The following is a 19,172-nucleotide window of genomic DNA, read 5'->3' as shown; positions in this document are numbered from 1 at the left end:
AGAACTAGCAAACAGAAAACATCTCTCTCCCTTCTCTCTGAACTAGTAAAAAGACAGATAAGAAGAAACTTAAAAGGAAGAATTCAAACACAAAGAAAAGAACATAGGCCTACCAGATCAGACATCTGGTCTTTGGACCTTCAGCACTTGGTTTTCCATATCGATATTTTTTAACCCAAAACATGTGTAAAATATTTTTGTTGTCTGTCTTATTCATGAATGAATGTAGTGCTTATAAAGGGCATTGTGGTAATTTGCACATGGATCCAGAGAATATAATTAGAATTCTAAATAAATACATTAGGTTGATGTTCACTAGTGAGGGGGATGATATGAGTACAGAAATCAGAAGGCCTGTGAGACAATTGAGGAAATTAGCACAGAGAGTTCTGAGAGGTTTGGCTGGCTTAAAAATAAATAAATCTTCAGGGCCAGATGATACTTATCCCAGATTATTGAGTGAGATAAGGAGGAAATAAAGGGGGCATCGGCAAAAATTTTCCATTTCGTCTCTGGCTAGATGGGAATGTGCTTCCTAATCAACACCACCTGATGCTTGGATGTAGCGGCCCTGGCAAGCCATTGCTCCCTGGACCTAGAATACGTACAGATCACGCCATGCAGATGTGAAGAATGCCCTAGATGAAATTTACATGCCACAAACTCTCTGGTGACAAAATTGCCTGAGGCCTAATTCATTGTGGCTGGTGATATCAACCAAGCCAATCTGACAAGGCTGCTGCCAAAGTACCACCAACGTGTCTCCTACCCTACTACAGGACCAAACATCTTGGACCACAGTTACACAACCATCAAAGACACCTACCGCACCATTCCCCACCCACACTTTGGAAAGTCAAGCAGCAGCTGAAACAGAAGAATCCGTTACAAAAAGAAATACAATGCTAGTCCAAGGCAATAGAACACTGTTTCCGGGACTGCTTGGAATTGGTAGATCAGACTGTATTCAAGTATTCAGCAGAAAATCTAGACAAATATGCTATCACCGTCATGGACTTCATTGGTGAATACATGGGTACTGTATACCAAAGAAGTCAATCTAGGTGTTTCCCACGCAGAAACCTTGGAAGAACTCGGAAATCCATTCCCTCCTGAAGACCAGGCAAGCAACATTCAAGTTGGATGACCCAGACATGGACCGAAAAATCAGATAAGACCTCCATAAAGCCGACAGGGATGCCAAGAGGCACTACCAGACCAAGTTAGAAGCCCAAACCAACCGTACAGAGTCACATCGCCTATGGTAAGGCCTAAACAAGATTATGGAATACAAAATTAAGCAGAGCAAAATAGCAGACAAAGACACATTCCTCCCTGATGCGCTCAATGTTTCTTATACTCAGTTCGAGCAGAATGCCAGCGGCGTGATGTCCCCTGCCCAACAGCCCAGGATGCACCTGTGCCCACTGTCACTGCTGCAGAGACCAGATCAGTCTTCTGAGGAGTCAACCCAAGGAAAGCGACTGGCCTAGACAGAGTCCATGGCCAAGCACTTAGATCCTGTGTGGACCAACTGGTGGAGGTATTCATCAACATCTTTAATGTCTCCCTCCTGCAAGCTGATGTCCCACCTGCTTCAAGAAGACCACCATCATCCCAATACCTAAGAAAGCACATGCAACGTGCCTGAATGACTACCGCCAGGTGGTTCTGACCTCCGTAATCATGGAATGCTTCAAAAGCCTGGTCATGGCCCACATCAGCGTGAGCATCCCAGCCTACCTTGATCTTCTACAGTTTGCCTATTGATATAACAGATTCACAGCAGATGCCATTCCTCTAGCAATGTACTCATCCCTGGAACATCTGAACAACAATTAAATCAATGTCAGACTCCTGCTCATCAGCTACAGCTCCGTCTTTGACACCATTATCCCCTCCAAGACTGATCTCAAAATTCTGAGACCTAGGTCTCAGGTCTGCCCTCTGCAACTGGATCCCTAGCTTTCTGACACAGACTGCAATCAGTGAAAATACACAACTGCACCTCCTCCACAATAACACTTAACACCGGACCCCCTCAAGGACACATTCTTACCTGCCCACTGTACTCCCTATGCACCCACCACTGTGTTGCCAAATTCCACATGAAAGCCATGTACATGTTTGCTGACAATATCACAGTCGTAGGACGGACAGTAAACAACAGACCAAATGAGGCAAAATTCGGAAAGGAGTTCGAGGGCTTGGTGACATGATGCAATGAGAACAACCCCTCTCAACATCAGCAAAAGAACTGATCACTGACTTTAGAAGGAAAGGAAGAGAACACATCACCCATCTACATCAACTGAGCTGATGTTGTGAAGGTGGAGAGCATCTAGTTCTTAGGAGTGACAATAATCAACAACCTGTCCTGGGCTTCCCACATAGATGTGATGGTCAAGAAGGCTTGAAAGCACCCCTTCTTCCTCAGACAGCTCAGGAAATTTGGCATGTCCACTAGGTCCCTCACCAACTTTTACAGATGCACCATTGAAAGTATACTGTCCGGGTGCATAATAGCCTAGTATAGCAAATGCTCCGCCCAGGACTGTAAGAAACTACAGAAGGTTGTGTGCACAGTCCTGACCATCATGGGAGCCAACATCCCATCCATGGACTCCATTTACACAGCTTGTTACCACAGTAAGGCTGCCAACATCATCAAAGACCCATCTCACCCCGGCAGTGCTCTCCTCCACTTTTTTTCAATTGGGCAGAAGATAGAGAAGCTTGAACATACACCAGCTGGTTCAAGAACTGCTTCTTCTCTGCCATTATTAGATGACTGAATGGACTTTCAAACTTCAAATAATGCTGATCTTGTTAATGTTGACTTGTCCCAGCGCATGTCCTGTGCGATGTAACCTGTATGCCTCTGTCCAAGTATTTTTCACCCTATGATATGTATATCCTTGCTTATTATGATCTGCCTAAACATACGCAATTGTAAACAAAGCTGTACTTAGGTACAAGTGACCATAAATAACTGAATCAGATAAATCAATCAGCCTGGTTTAAAGCAGTTTCTGAAACAGTTGAGGCAGAGACTATTTGATAAGAGGCTTTTGTGGAGTGGAATGGCTACTTCAAAATTTAGTGGGGGCAGGAGCTCACCACAGATTAAAAAAATTAACTGAGATAAGTAAAATTCTGGGAAAAGGAGAAGGAGACTTAAGTTAAACTAAAGCGAGTATCAGTACAATTAAATAATTAGAAAAGTTAGCAAGTGAACTGAAGTAACTTCAAGTTTTAAGTCATGGCAGCACAAATCACCCAAGTAGAATGTGTGCCCTGTCATTTGTGGGAAGTCATGGACTCTGCAAGCATCCCATATGACTACATTGGCAGGAAGTGTTCCTAAACTTCACAACTTTGAGGTCTAGATTTTGGAACTCAATCTGCGGCTGGAGATGCTGTGGGCATCCACAAGGCTGAGAGATACATGACTAGCATAATTAGAGAGGTGATTACATCATAGCACAAGAGACTGGGAGAAAGAAGGGAATGGGTGACCACCAAGCGGTGAAGTAGAAACAGGTGGGTAGTACAGGAGTTCCCGTGGTCTCACTCGCAAATTGGTCATATTCTGGAAGCTGAGGAAGCATGTTAGCACCTCAAGGGAGTAGAGTCAGAGCCAGGATTCTGCCACCACAAACAGCCTGACTCTGTAGGAGGAGAGAAAGAAGAAAGCAGGAGTGATAGTGATAGGAAATTCACTAGTTAGAGGAACAGACATGCATTTCTGTCAAAGATATCACCGAGCAGTTGCAGGACCTCCTGAATGGAAGGGTGACAAAGGTTGTGGTACAAATTGGCACCGATGGTATAGGTAGATTTAAGGATGAGATCCTGCATCAAGAGTTCAGAGAGCTATCTGGTTTTGGACCACCACTCCAGAGAAAAACCTTGGTTATTGACCTTATCCATACTTCTGATAATTTTATAAATCTCTGAGGTCACCCCTCAACACCTAACGTGTCAGGAAAATCTCCCCAACCTATTCAGCTCAAACCATCGAACCCTGGCAATGACTTTGTAAATATTTTCTGAACCCTTTCAAGTTTCACAACATCCTTCCAATAGCAGGGAGACCAAACCTGCATACAGTATTCTAAAAGTTGACTAACCAATGTCTTGTACAGCTGCAAAGTGACCTCCCTACTCCTATACTCGATGCAATAAAGGCAAACATATTAAATACCCTTCCTCGTTATCCTGTCTATCTGGGATCCACTTTCCAGAAACTATGCACCTGCACTCCAAAGTCTCTTTGTTCAACAACACTCCCCAGGACTTTATCATTAAGTGTATAAGTCTGGCACTGATTTACCTTTCCAAAATGCAGCATCTCACTAAATTAAACTCATCTGTCACTCCTTAATCCATCGGCCCAACTGATTAAGGTGCCACTGTACTCTGAGGTATCCTTCTTTACCATTCACTACACCTCCAATTTTGGTGTTATCTGCAAAGTTACTTCCTATTGTCACATCCAAATCATTTTTATGAATGACAAAAAGCATTCACTATCTTCCATATCTTTCACAATGAACACTTATGCAAAATACTCATTTAGTAACTCTCCCATCTCCTACAGATCAATACAAAGGTGGCCTTGCTGACTGTTAAGGGGCCCTATTCTCTCCCTTGTTACTCTTTTGTCCTTAATGTATTTGTAGAATCCCTTTGGATGCCCCATAATCCTATTTGCCAAAGTTAGCTGATGTCCCCTTTTTGTCTCCCTAATTTCCCTCATAAGTATACTCCTATTGCCTTTATACTCTTCTAGGGATTCTCTTGATCCCTGCTGTCTATACCTGACATATGCTTCCTTCTTATACTTGACCAAAACCTCAATTTCTCTAATCATCCAGCATTGCCTTACACCCTAACGGGCAGCTTTATAGAACCTTAGTTAGGCCGCATTTGGAATATTATGTTCAAGTCTGGTCTCCACACTACCAGAAGGATGTGGTGGCTTTGGAGAGGATACAGAAAAGGTTTACCAGGATGTTGCCTGGTAGGGAGGGCATTAGCAATAAGGAGAGGTTGGAGAAACTTGGGTTGCTCTCACTGAAATGACGGAGGTTGAGTGGTGATCTGATAGAGGTTTACAATACTATGAAGGGCGTGGACAGTCAGAAGCTTTTTCCCAGGGTGGAAGAGTCAGTTACTAGGGAGCATAGGTTTAAGGTGCAAGGGGCAAGGTTTAAAGGTGATGTACAAGGCACGGTTTTTTAGAGTGTGGTGGGCGCCTGGAGCTCACTTCCGGGGGAGGTAGTGGAAGCAGATATGACAGTGACTTTTAAAAAGGTGTCTTGACAAATACCTGAATAGAATACAGTCTCTGGAAGGGTAGGGGGTTTTAGTTGTGACGGGCAGCATGTCGTTGCAGACTTGGAGGACCAAAGGCCCTGTTCCTGTGTTGTAATTTTCTTTGTTCTTCTGTACTGTCTCTGCACTGTCATTGTCTCATTTTTGAAGCCTTCCCATTTTCCAGCCATCCCTTTAACTGTGAACATCTGTCCCCAATCACCTTTTGAAAGTTCTTGCCTAATACCATCAAAATTGGCCTTCCTCCAATTTAGAACTGTAACTTTAGATCTCGTCTATCTTCCATCATTTTAAAACCATAGCCAGAGGCCTGGAAGTGCTTCCCTACTGACACCTCAGTCACTTGCCCTGCCCTGTTTCCCAAGAATAGGTCAAATTTTCAAGTTCACTAGTAGCTACGCCCATACACTGAACCAGAACATTTCCTGTATACGCTTAACAAATTACTCTTCATCCAAGCCCTTAACATTATAGTAGTGCTAGTCTATGTTTGGAAAGTTAAAATCCCCTACCATAACCACACTATTATTCTCACAGATAACTATGTCTCCTTGCAAATTTCCTTCTCATTTTCCCACTGATTATTGGGACGTCTATAGTACAATTTCAGTAAGGTGATCCTCTCTTTCTTGTTAGATTCCCTACAGTGTGGAAACAGGCCCCTTTGGCCACACCACCCCTTGAAGCATCCCACCCAGACCCATCCCCGTATAACCCACACACCCCTGAACATGACGGGCAATTTAGCATGACCAATCCACCTAGCCTGCACATCTTTGGACTGTGGGAGGAAGCCAGTGCAACCGGAGAAAACCCACGCGGACATGGGGAGAATGTGCAAACTCCACACAGACAGTTGCCCGAGGCTAGAATCGAACCTGAGTCCCTGGTACTGTGAGGCTGCAGTGCTAACCACTGAGCCACTGTGCCACCCCAGTAAGGTTACAATTTTAAAAACTAGCTACTTATCTGCTCCCTGTTGTGAGCTCCCCCCACACAGGTTTCTCCAAGGTCAGTGTGAGTTACACTTATATCTCAGTTCCACCCAAATAACTTCACCAGATGAATTCCCAACAATGTCATCCTTAGGTTGCCCCTAATCAAAAATACCATTCCCCTTCCTGTCTTGTACCCCCCAACCACTTTCTATCCTTCCTGTAGCATCTATACACTGGAACACTAAGCTGCCAGATCCGTCCATCTCTGAGTGATGTAGTCACGTTGATATCCCAGTCCCTTTTTACCAACCATGCCCTGAGTTCATCTGCCTTACTTGTCAGGCCTCTTGCATTGAAATAAATGCAGTTTCAACATCAGCCTGTGCCTCCAACTAGACAGTCTCCTATCACAATCCGTGGGTTTGGAACCTGCTGTACACCTCGTTACCGTAGAACCAGAAACCTGGCTGAATGTGCTACATTCTGTGACAGTGCATTGCCCCCTATATTTTCCAAAACAGCATACTTGTTTGAAGTAGGGATAGCCACAGGAGACTTCTGCACTACCTGCCTACCCCTCCTACCTTTCCGGGAGGTAACTCATCTACCTGACTGTATCTGCATTTTTTCCCCTTTCTGCAACTCCTATCAGTCACCCCCCCGCCAAAATTCCTTTTTGCCTCGAACTGCTGCTCCAATCTATCCATGTGATCCAATAGGATTCACAAGCAAACACACTTCCTGCAGACATAATCATAAGTAACACAGAGACTCTCCCTCATCCCCCAAAACCAACAGGAAGAACATGTCATTCTTTTTATCTTAACTGCTATTAACCCAGAAAATAGCCGAGTCTTACTACTCTAAAAATATTGCTCCAGGGTAACTTAGTACCCATGTTTTGTATTTTTAAAGTTCAATCAAGAATTTAATCAATGAAATCTCAATAAAAACATTTAATCAAAAAGAACTCACTCAACTCACTATTGTAGATTTACAAAACCAGTAAGGTTACAATTTTAAAAACTAGCCACTTAGCTGCTCCCTGATCAGAGATAATGGGAACTGCAGATGCTGGAGAATCCAAGATAACAAAATGTGTAGCTGGATGAACACAGCAGGCCAAGCAGCATCTCAGGAGCACAAAAGCTGACGTTTCGGGCCTAGACCCTTCATCAAACCCTCTGTTGAAGGATCTAGGCCCGAAAGCGTCATCTTTTGTGCTCCTGAGATGCTGCTTGGCCTTCTGTATTCATCCAGCTACACACTTTGTTAACTTAGCAGCTCCCTGTTGTGCGCCCCCCCACACAGGTTTCTCCAAGGTCAGAGTGAGTTACACTGTTTGTTTATTTTTCTCAGATGAAATCCTATGTCCAGCGATACTTTAAAACAAATAGCAGAGGCTGTGTAGGTTCGCTGTTGGATCAGACAGTTCTGCAGGTTTACTTCTCCATTTTTTTACCTCTTATATGGTCACGGCTTTGTCTTTCTCTCCCTACTTTTTAATGTGTCATTGTTTTGATCTTTTTTTTCCCAAAGCTCCACAGCAGTGCAACAGCTTATAAAACAGTAATTACTGCCCCTAGAATTTGAGCAAATAAACTCCAACATTGAAAATACCTCATAAAAGGAGCAGCTGTTACAGTCACAAGTTTTTACTGTCCTTCATCTTCACCCAGAATCAAATGTCAAGTACAAAGGGCATATGTTTAAGATGAGAGTGGGCAAGTTTAAAGGAGATGTGTGAGGGAAGTTTTTTTACTCAGAGGGTGATGGGTGTCTGGATCACGCTGCCAAAGGAGGTGGTAGTGTCAGATGTGATAGCAATATTTAAGAGGCATTTAGACAGACAGATGAATAAGCAGAGAATAGAGGGGTATGGACCTGGCAGATAGGATAAGTTTAGAATAACATCATAATCGCCACAGACATGGTGGGCTGAAGGGCCTGACTCTGTGCTGTTATGTTCTATTACTTAAATTATCCATGTCAGCATCAAAACTCTGCCTCTTTCCCACCCCCAGTTTATCACTGGACAGATTGGAAATTATACAACTATCATTGCAGGCCTTTGCTGGTATGCAAATATATTTTATTTATAGCTTGCTTACTGTCCATGACAAATTTCTTTGGTGCCCTTGCGGTCTTCTGTTCCAAAGCCCTACGAGATCAATCTCCTTGATGTTCCTCACAGTCCTTATTCATCTCCTTCACACTGTCCCTTGAGCCCCCTTGACTGACATACTCAATGTCTGTCATTGTTCTTGTCCTTGCTGTTCATCACCTCCTCAATGTTCCTCAGCATCGGTGTCCTTCTCACTTGTTCATAAGCTGACCTTGTTGATGCCCTTTACTTCTGATGCTTCTTACACCTCTTGAAATAACCTCAATAATCCACATTCCCCCCCCCCCCCCCCTGCCGTTTCGGTCACCCTTGATGTTCTGCAAACTATGTCAACTGTTTTAGCTGTTGCTGTTCCTTCACTTCTTCAGTTTCACAGAATTGTTACATTTGTCTTTAAAATAAGAAAATGTTAGTGTCTAGTGTACCTTCTTAAAATATTTTTGTGGGGGTTCTGGTCTGGTCTGTAATACTCTCAAGCCAAAAAGTTGTTCTCAAACCACTATTGTGGTATATGAATTTTAGTTCTGTGATGCTAGATATAGGCAGTGTGTCCAAAGACTTGTAGATAGTATAAATTGCCTCCTGCTGCGTGTTTGTGCCAGCTCTCTAAACATTTTAATTTAGTGCCAACTCTTGGCTTTTCGCATTATCCTGTATATTGATTTTCTTGAAACGAGCAATCAATGTGCTCTTGGATGCCTCAGTTCAGCCTGCCACAATTACACTTACAGGCAATGTATTTTCATCCCTAACTGTGCATAGAATCATAGAATCTCTACAGTATGGAAACAGGACCTTTGCCCCACAAGCCCATACCAACCCTCACAGCATCCTATCCAGACCCGTCTCCTTATAACCCACCTAATCTACACATCCCTGAACACTGTGGGAGTGGTTTAACAACCTGAATGTATTGAACTCGATATTAAGTCCCGAAGGTTGTAAAGTGCCTAGCCTGACGATGAGATGTTGTTCCTCCAGCTTGTGCTGTGATTTGCTGGAGCGCACTACAGCATGCCGGGGCAAACAAGTGTGTACGTGAGCAGGATTCTGTATTAAAATGGCCAGCTATGGGAAGGTTGGGGTCAATACAGTTACCCAGTCCAGATTTGGTTTTCCAATGTAGAGTAGGCCACACTGGGTGTAGTAAATGCAACCAACCAAATTGCAGAATGTACAAGTGAGATGCTGCTTCACCTGCAAAGATGGTTTAGGCCCTTTGATAGTGAGCAGGGAGGAAGTGAGGGGGCAGGTGTTGCACCTTCTTCATTTAAAAGGGAAGGTGCCATGAAAAGGGGAAGGTTGGTGGCCATCGGGGAATGGATTAGTGTGTCCTGGAGGGAGCAGACCTTTAAAATGTGGGCCGGGAGTAAGCAGAAGATACATTTGGTGGTGAAGTAGTTCTGGAGTTGTCTGAAATGGTAGAGACTGATTATTTTAAATGTGGAGGCTGGTGGAATGAAAAATGAGGACAAGGGGGACCAAATCACACTGTTGTGAGTGATGGGAAGTGGCAAGGGCAGAAGCATGGTTTGTAGCTCAGATGCGGTTGAGGACCCTGTCAGCCAATATGGGTGGGAAACCACGGTTTCTGAAGAAGGAAGCTTTGTCAGCAGTGCTGCTTTGGAATATGGTATCATCTGAACAGATACAATATAGGCAAAGGAACTGGGAGAATGGGGTGGTATCCTTGCAGGACACGAGATGGGAAGAGCTATAGTGGAGGAAGCTATGGGAGTCAGTGGCTTTATGGTGGATGGCAGTGGACAGTTCTTTTTATAGAATCTCTGCAATGTGGAAACAGGCCCTTTGGCCCAACAAATCCACACTGATCCTAACAGCATTCCACCCAGACCCATCACCCATAACTGACCTAATCTACACATCCCTGAACACTATGGACAATTTAGCATGGCCCATCCACCTAACCTGCATGTTTTTGGACTGTGCGACAAAACCAGAGTACCTGGAGGAAACCCACGCAGACACAGGGAGAATGTGCAAACTCCACACGTGCAGTCACCCAAAGGTGGAATTGAGCTCGGGTCCCTTACGCTGTGAAACTGCAGTGCTAACCACAGAGCCACCAAAATTTATTCCCTGAAACAGTGAGGTAAAGGAAAGGAAGGGAAGTGTTGGAGATGGATTTTATGATAGTATGAGGTAGGGGTGGAGGTTAGATAGACTTTAGGATTGGGGTAAAAGTTCAGCACAACATTGTAGGCCGAAGGGCCTGTACTGTGCTGTACTGTTCTATGTTCTATGGACCATTTGAAAGTTATTGAGGGGTGCAAATTGGAGGCAAAATGGATAAATTTTTCAAGATCCAGATGGGAGTCAGAAGTGGTGCGAAAAGTCATTGATGTACTGAGAAAAGAGTTATGGGAGGAGGTCAGTGTAGCACTGGGACAAGGACATAACGTGTTATATTCTTGCCAAAGAAAGCATGGTATCATCACTTCTTGCTTGAAGGTACAGAGTATTTTCAGAATCAGAGGCTGAGAAGTTGGTGATGTGGAAGCTTTAAATTAATGTACTGACATTACTTGCAGAAAAAGATAACTAGTTAAATGCAAACAGAGAAAGGTCAGGCTTTACTATATTTAAAAGTTGGATGGTTCTTCTGGAGAAGAATATATAATGGATTTAACAGATTATAATCACAAATGAAAAAATTCAGTGTGGAGATTTCTAATTCTTGCCTTTAAATTTTTCCATTCTGCTAAATTGGTGAAAGGACTGGATACAGTTCCACTAATAACTGGAGCTAAATTTTCAAAACAATAAACACTTTTGCAAAGATATCCTGGAAGAAAACATACTCAGCAGCCTTCATGGCTCACATGGAACATTCAGCAATGAGGTGAGAGTGGAGGATATAGCAGCAATGTGAGCTTACTTATTGGAGGACAAAAGCATCAGCATGAAAGGGAAATCTTGAAGGAGTGAAGACGATATACCTTCAGCAATTATAGCAGACAACAGGATTTTTTGAGCTATAACAGAAGAAGGAAACTCTGGAATACAGTCTACCTGTGACTCCACTTTCAGAGAACTGTGCATCTGAACTCCAAGGTCCCTTTATTCCTCTACACTCAGTGAGGCCCCACTATTCACCTTGAAACTCCTACCTGGATTTGACTTTACAAAATGCCACACCTCACACTTAACTATATTTCATTATTCATTTCTCGGCCCACTTCTCGAGCCGATCGTGATTCTACTGCAATTTCTAATAACATTCCTCACTGTCCACGATACTGCCTATTTTAGTGTCATCCGCAAACTTACTACTCAGACCTACTACATTCTCATCTAAATCATTGATGTAGTAACAAACAACAATGGTTCAAACACTGACCCCTGAGGCACACCACTAGTCACAGGCTTCAGTCTGACAAGCATCCTTCCACTGTTACTGTCTGCTTCCTACCATCAAACGAATTGTGTATCCAATTTGCCAATCTCCCTGGATTCCATGCCTACCATGTGGAACCTTATCAAAGGCCTTACTGAAACCCATGTAAACTACATTTACCATCTCTTTACTCAGAGAGTAGTAAGGGTATGGAATGCTTTGCCTGCAACGGTAGTAGATTTGCCAACTTTAAGCACATTTAAGTCGTCATTGGACAAGCATATGGACGTACATGGAATAGTGTAGGTTAGATGGACTTCAGATTGATATGGCAGGTCGGCACAACATCGAGGGCCGAAGGGCCTGTACTGTGCTGTAATGTTCTCTGTTCTGTGCTGCCCTCATCAACCTTCCTGGTCCCTTCAAGGAACTTTAACAAATTTTGAGGCATGATCTCCCACGCATGAAACCATGCTGACTACTCATAATCAAACCCTGTCTTTCTAAATGCATGTATATCTTATCCCTTAGAATTTTCTTGAGTAACTTACCTACCACGGATGTTAAGTTTACTGGTCTATAATTCCCAGATTTTTCTTTGCAGTGCCTCTTGAACAAGGGCACAGCATTTGCTACCCTCCAGTCTTCTGGGACCTCACCCATGGCTAATGATGATGCAAATATATCAGCAAAGGCCGCCACAATTTCTTCTGTAGCCTCTTGCAGGATTCTTGGATATATCTGATCAGGATCAAGAGATTTATCCACCTTCGTACATTCTAATACTTCCAATACCCCCTCTACTGTGATATTGACTGTGCCCAGGATATTGCCACTAACGTCCCCAAGTTCCCAAGCCATTATGTCTTTTTCCATAAGAAACGCAGTGGAAAAATTTTAAGTTTTTGTAGTTCGAGTTGTCGATGAAGTTGTTGACTTGGTTTCGTGCAGACGTTTCATCACCATCATAGCTAATGTCATCAGTGAGGCCTCTGATGAAGCCATGTTGTTTTACTCTGCTTGGAATTTATACTGTCTGGTCTGTTATGGTGAGTAGCGTCATTTCTACTTTTGATCTGTATGGGTTTGTACATGGGGTCCAATTCTATATGTTTGTTGATTGCATTAAGGTTGAGAACCATGCCTCTCGGAATTTCTGTGCATGTCTGTGTTCGATTTGGGCTGTTATAGTTATGTTGTCCCAGTTTAGCTGATGGCCTTCAGAGAGAAAAGTGCTAGTAATCCTCCCAGCAGAGAAAGGGTGCATGACTGTCATTATGAACAAACAGGACCGTGTTAAGAAAGCACAGGCATTGCTTGCAGATATGAACACTTACCAACAGGTGGCGATAGACCCAGCTAGGTCATAGGACCAAGGGGACGCAGGGCAGATAATTAAGACACGAGAATGAACCAGAAGACACAAACACCCCCTGCTTCTGCGGATTTCCTAAAGTACACAAACCAGACAGCCTCCTCGGACCAATTGTTTCTCTACCTGGCACACCTTCACACAAACTAGCCAAGGACCAATGACAGATATTGAAACACCCTAGTCGATGGATCACCAATATCCTCAAGAACATAAAAATCAACGACGACAAAATTACGGTAGCCTTTGATGTCACAACTTTAGCTACATCAATCGACATCATATTAGCTGAAGTAACACTGACCACATTGTTTGAGCAAGTAGCCACACAGACCAGCGGCTCCATCAGCAATTACAATGTACTTAAATTACTAGACGTTTACCTCATCATACAACTTCATTTTTAATGGTCAAGTATACAAACCGATCAATGGCACACCCATGGGTCACCCATTCTCAGGACTCATCGCAAAAGCAGTCTTGCAAAGACTAAACACACCACACTCTCCCACGTTCAACCTGATCTGTAGCTCCAGTGCGTAGATGACACATTTGTCATTATCAAACACAAGAAACTAGAAGAGACCCACCTCCTCATCGACAACATATTTGCAGGGATTAAAATTCACAAGAGAAGAAGAAAACAACAATCACCTTCCGTTTCTGGACATCAAGAGTAGAGTGTATGACCGACAGCATGTTCAAAACATCAGTATACAAAAAAGCAACCCACACTGATCAAATCCTTAACATCCACAGCAACTACCCCAGAGTACACAAGCAAAGCTGCATTAGGACACTATTTAAATGGGTAACGACTCACTGCAACACTCCTGAACCATTCAGGAAACAGGAAGAGCACCTACATAAAATCTTCGATATGAACAGGTATCCCTACAACTTTTTCATGCCTACTAAACAGATAACAACAAGAGGACACAGAATGCCCTAACACACTGAACGCACTACCATACATCAAGAATATATCAGAACTGACAGTGAGACTCCTAAGTCCACAAGGAATCATGCTAGCACACAAGCCCACAGCTATTCTACAACAAACACTCACAAGGATTAAAGACCCCGTTCCCACATTATGCCTAACGTGCTTTACAAAATACCATGCAACAACTGTCATAAATATTACATCAAACAGACAGGAAGGAAACTACACATCAGAATACAAGAACTTCAGCTAGCAGCAAAACAATTCAATGAACTTTCCTTAATATCAGTACACTCGGATGATGAAGGCCATCAGTTTAACTGGGACACTGTAAGTATAATAGCCCAAACCAAACATAGACATGCACAGGAATTCCGAGAGACATGGCTCTCAATCCATAATGCAATCAACAAACAGAATTGGACCCCATATTCAAACCCATACAGATCAAAATTGGAAAGGACGCTACTCACCATAATGGACTAGACGGTATAAATTCTAAGCCGTGTCAAACAGCATTGCTTCATCAGTGGCCTCATTGATGATGTTACCTAGCATGGTGACAAAACATCTGAACGGAAACAAGCCAGCTTGGCGAGCAAGTCAACAGCCTCACAAAGGAAAAATATTCATTGACGCTCTCGCCCATCTCCTGCGGTTCCACATATACATGTCCACTTTGGTCCTTGAGGGGTCCTATTCGCTGTCTAGTTATTCTTTTTCCTTTAGTATATAAATAATCTTTTTGGTGTCACCTAATCTTCTCAGCCAGAGTTTTCTCGTGCCCTATTTTTGCCCTCCTGATTTCCTTTTTCAGTAAACTTACGTTTCCCCATATGCCTCCAGGGATTTCCTTGATCCCAGCTGCCTGTCTCTGAACCATGCCTCCTCCTTTGTTTATGGTCAAAGTCACCACATGTCTTGTCATCCAGGGCTCCCAACTCCTACCAAACTTGCTCTTCACCCTCATAGGAACATAGAGATCTTGAACTCCAGCTATCACACTTTTAAAGGCCTCTCACTTGCCAGAATTCCCTTTGCCCACAAATAAACTACTCCAATCTACCCCTGTAAGCTACTGTCTAATTCCACCAAAATTTGCCTTACCCCAATTTACAATTTGAAACTGTGGACCAGTTATGTCCTTCTCCATAACTGTTTTAAGATTAATAGAATGCCCTGTGTTCAGTGAGCAGATGTATTCGATGAAACTCAAAACATAATTATGCAACAAATTACCCTGAATGAAATAACAAGTTCTACAAAATTTATATTAAGGAGGTGAAGGTGTGATCCTGAACATGCTGAGAGGCTTGAACTACCTACAAAAGCTACAGCATCAAGTCCACACCCACCCTCCAAAAAGCATTCCATTCAGACCTACTGTCTACCCTATCTTTATATTCCCCATGTCAGTCTACCTACCCTGCACATCCTGGCACACGATGGACAATTTAGCATGGCCAGTCCACTTAACCTGCATATCTTTGGACTGAGGGAGGAAACCAGAGCACCTGGGCCATAGAGGAAACGTAACAAAGGTTTCACCAGACTTGTTCCCAGGATGACAGGAGTGTCCAGTGAGAGAGATTGGGCAAACTAGGCATGTTTGAGAACGAGAGGTGACCTCATTCAAATGCTGTTAAGATTTTCTCCTGTTTTGGGAATCTAACTAGGGGGGGACAATTTTTAAAAAGGGAGATGCTACTTAGGACTGAGATAAGGAGAATTTTTTTTTACTCGGGGTTGTAAACGGTGGCCTAGTGGTTAGCACTGCAGCCTCACAGCGCCAGGGACCCGGGTTCGATTCCAGCCTCAGGTAACTGTCTGTGTGGAGTTTGCACGTTCTCCCTGTGTCTGCATGGGTTTCCTCCGTGTGCTCCGGTTTCCTCCCACAGTCCAAAGATGTGCAGGCTAGGTGGATTGGTCATGAAAAATTGCCCATAGTGTTCAGGAATGTCCAGATTAAGTGGGTTATGGAGAATGGGTCTGGGTGGGATGCTGCAAGGGGCGGTGTGGACTTGTTGGGCTAAAGGGCCTGTTTCCACACTGTAGTGAATCTAATCTAATCTAATCTAACCCTTTGGAGATTTAAACCTTTGAAAATGTTTAAGGTAAAATTTGATTTCTGATTACGAATGTCATAAATGTTATGGGGATAGTGGTAGGCATTGGAGTTTTGTCAACATTGAATGATGGACCAGGCTTGACAGTCTATTCCTGTCCCTACAACAACTAGATTTAGTCTACAATAATTTTTTTATTCATTCACTGTATGAGGACATTGGTGACTGGACCAGCATTCACTGCCCATCCTTCATTGTTTGCTGTGAGTCTAGAGTCATAAGTAGGACAAGCAGATTTCCTTCCCTAAAGGCTGTTAGTGAACCAGATTGGTCTGTCCTGATAATGACTTCACGGTCATCATTAGACTTTTAATTTCAGATTTTCGTTGAGTTCAAGTTTCACCATCTGCTATTGTGAGATTCAAACCCAGGTCCCTTGAACATTTCTGAAGAAGGTCTAGGCCTGAAACATCAGCCTTTCTGCTCCCCTGATGTTGCTTGGCCTGCTCTGTTCATCCAGCTCTACCCCCTGTCATCCCCTGAATATTACCTGCGTCTCTGCATTAATAGTCTAGTGATAATGTTGCTAGGCCATTGCATCCCTGTGCTAAGTTAGCTGAAAACCTCTATTAGCACTAGCAAATCAACCCATGTGGACCTCTGTCCTAACTGAATGTAAGTGTATACCTTTGAGCCAATACGTGCCTATCTCTCCCAACAATGCTCTCAATGTCCCAAAAATCAAAAACCCTCTCACTTGCTCCATCTTTCTTGCCACACATTGATCTGTTTTACCAATTTGCTTCTATATTCTTCGGGCATACCACATACCACATCCCCCTTTCTGCTGATTTTGTTAATGTCACTGTGGACCATGATTGCTGGCTGTTCTCCCTCCCACCTTGCGGTGCTCTGCAGCCATTCAGTGAGCTTGCTGCACAGGAAAGGTAAATACATTATCTTTGATTCAAGGTTACATCCATGAAACACAACTCTGCTTCCCTAACTCCAATCACAATTGCTGTTGCAATCTTTATGCATACCTCTATAACTAAGCTGCCTATGATGCCGTGGATTTGGCTGTGCCTACACTCCCCAGATGAACTTGTATTCTCATCAACATTCAGAACTGTGCACTAGTTGCAAAATGGGATGCACACAGGGGATTCCCACAATACCAGCCTGTATTTTTTTCTGACTGCACCTGTCGCCCATTTTGTCATTGATGCATGCTGTCCAACTGCCAGGAAATCATATCCCTGAAATCACTCTTATAACCTCTCTGGGAAGGGTGCCTTGATAATGATAATTGTGCCTGACTTTTCCACAATCCATTACAAAATGTATAAAATTCCAAATGGTCCACCAAGATGACAAATTTGCCTCACTCACTGCTATTCTCAACAAAAGGAATTCATGCCAGTTTCAACATTAACACACAAATGGAAAATAACGACTTATTGTCATCCATCATGGAGTGTAACAATACCTGTTTAGAATCCCAAAATATATACACATTCATTCACAATTAAGATAGACAAAAAGATGGTTTAGCACATATTATGGTGGATTCAGGATATAGTGTATGCAGAATTCTGAAGACTAGAAGTCCACATTTCAGAGATAAATTTTCTCAGACAGTTGCTCTTGAGTTTTAGCACTGAATGACATGTTGCTGTCTGTAAAGTGGTACTTCTTCAGTTTGATCGTTGATACAGTGGACCTAGGTCTTTTGTTAGAAGTCTTTATTTTAACCATGTTGCTTTTTCACTCTATTTTCTAAGATAGAAAAGGGGAGAGAAAGATTCTTTTAGTTCATATGTTCTAGATGTCTCTAGCTGCCCTTGCATTTATCGCTTTTTAACAAACTGCAACTCAATTAATCAAAATTTCCTTAACTCAAAGATACTTAGTGGCATTCAGTTCATCTGATCTCTTTCACTTCTTCAAAAAGCATCATTGGCTTGCACAGCTAAAAGTATAGGCTGCATGATCCTATATTTTTTAACTTGCAAAATATTCCTGCTATTTCAGGTTTATAGTAGTCCAACTTACAAATTCTGTTCATAGTTTGAAAAAGGAAAAATATGTGATCTTCTACAGCATTCTTTCTGAATTAAACCTCTCTAATTGCTATTGCCATCTCAGTTCCCTGTAGTAGACATTTGCAATGATCTTGTGTGGGTTCAGTTTCATTAAACCTTTCATAGTTTGAAATTGACAAGGATGGGAGGTACATTAGATGCATCATAAAGTACATTAGAAGAGTAAGTTCATCATCATCCATGGCAGCATGGTGTGCTGTGGTGGATTAACATGCCCACAGGGGAGAGAGGGACAGGAGGTGAGATGTGTACGAGATGAAGCTGCATGAGGTGAGAGAGTTGTACAGGAGGGATGGGGGTCATTAAAGTTGTAGTGGCACTATCCACGTCACTGGTTTTACAGCCATAGGCAGAACCTTTGGAAAAGAAGTGAGCCTGGACTGTCAGTATATCTAGTGCAGGCAGATGTTTGAAGTGAAATACTGAGAATATTCAGCAAATGTGGAGAGAAACAGAATTGACATTTCCAGTCAATAATCTTTCATTGGAGCAATCTGATAAAAGATTACAGACCCGAAACATTAACTCTGTTTCTTTTTCCACAGATCATGCCTGATATACTGAGGATTTCCAGTTTCTTCTGTTCTATTTCAGATTGCCAGAATCTGCAGTTCGCTTTTGTATCACTGCTAAACAGCAATCGGCTGGAAGAACAACTGTTCTCTTCTTGACCCGGTGAGTAAGCTTTACCTGTGGCCGTGAAGAAGAAAGCTGTTGTTTCATCACCTTCGCATACAATTCATTAGCTATTGATTAAACTCTGATTAGGTATCTTAGTGACTTAAATCGACACATTATTTCATGGTACATGATGGTAAGGCTATGGAGAATAAAGCACAGCGTCAAACTTTGACACTTAATTAGTCTGTTTTAGAATAGAATAATTATTGTCATTTTTTTTACAATAAAAATTGTTTAAGCC

The 19,172-nt window shown here is 42.7% G+C and overlaps 1 protein-coding gene across 3 annotated transcripts in view; it reads left to right on the top strand.

Moving 5' to 3' along the window:
- The window catches only part of dpf3 (double PHD fingers 3), a 216,620-nt gene that overhangs the window by 48,296 nt on the left and 149,152 nt on the right, over positions 1-19,172 (top strand). For all 3 annotated transcript variants that reach the window (XR_009446263.1, XM_059649379.1, XM_048537143.2), the window contains exon 2: positions 18,845-18,925. Coding sequence is in view for 2 of the 3 variants with exons in the window: in XM_059649379.1 (XP_059505362.1) it covers positions 18,845-18,925 (81 nt within the window). In the remaining variant the exon portion in view is untranslated. The remainder of the gene's footprint in view (positions 1-18,844; positions 18,926-19,172) is intronic.

The sequence above is a fragment of the Stegostoma tigrinum genome, chromosome 10 (assembly GCF_030684315.1).
Source record: "Stegostoma tigrinum isolate sSteTig4 chromosome 10, sSteTig4.hap1, whole genome shotgun sequence".
Classification (NCBI taxonomy): Eukaryota; Metazoa; Chordata; class Chondrichthyes; order Orectolobiformes; family Stegostomatidae; genus Stegostoma; species Stegostoma tigrinum.
This window is presented reverse-complemented; position numbering and strand designations above follow the sequence as displayed.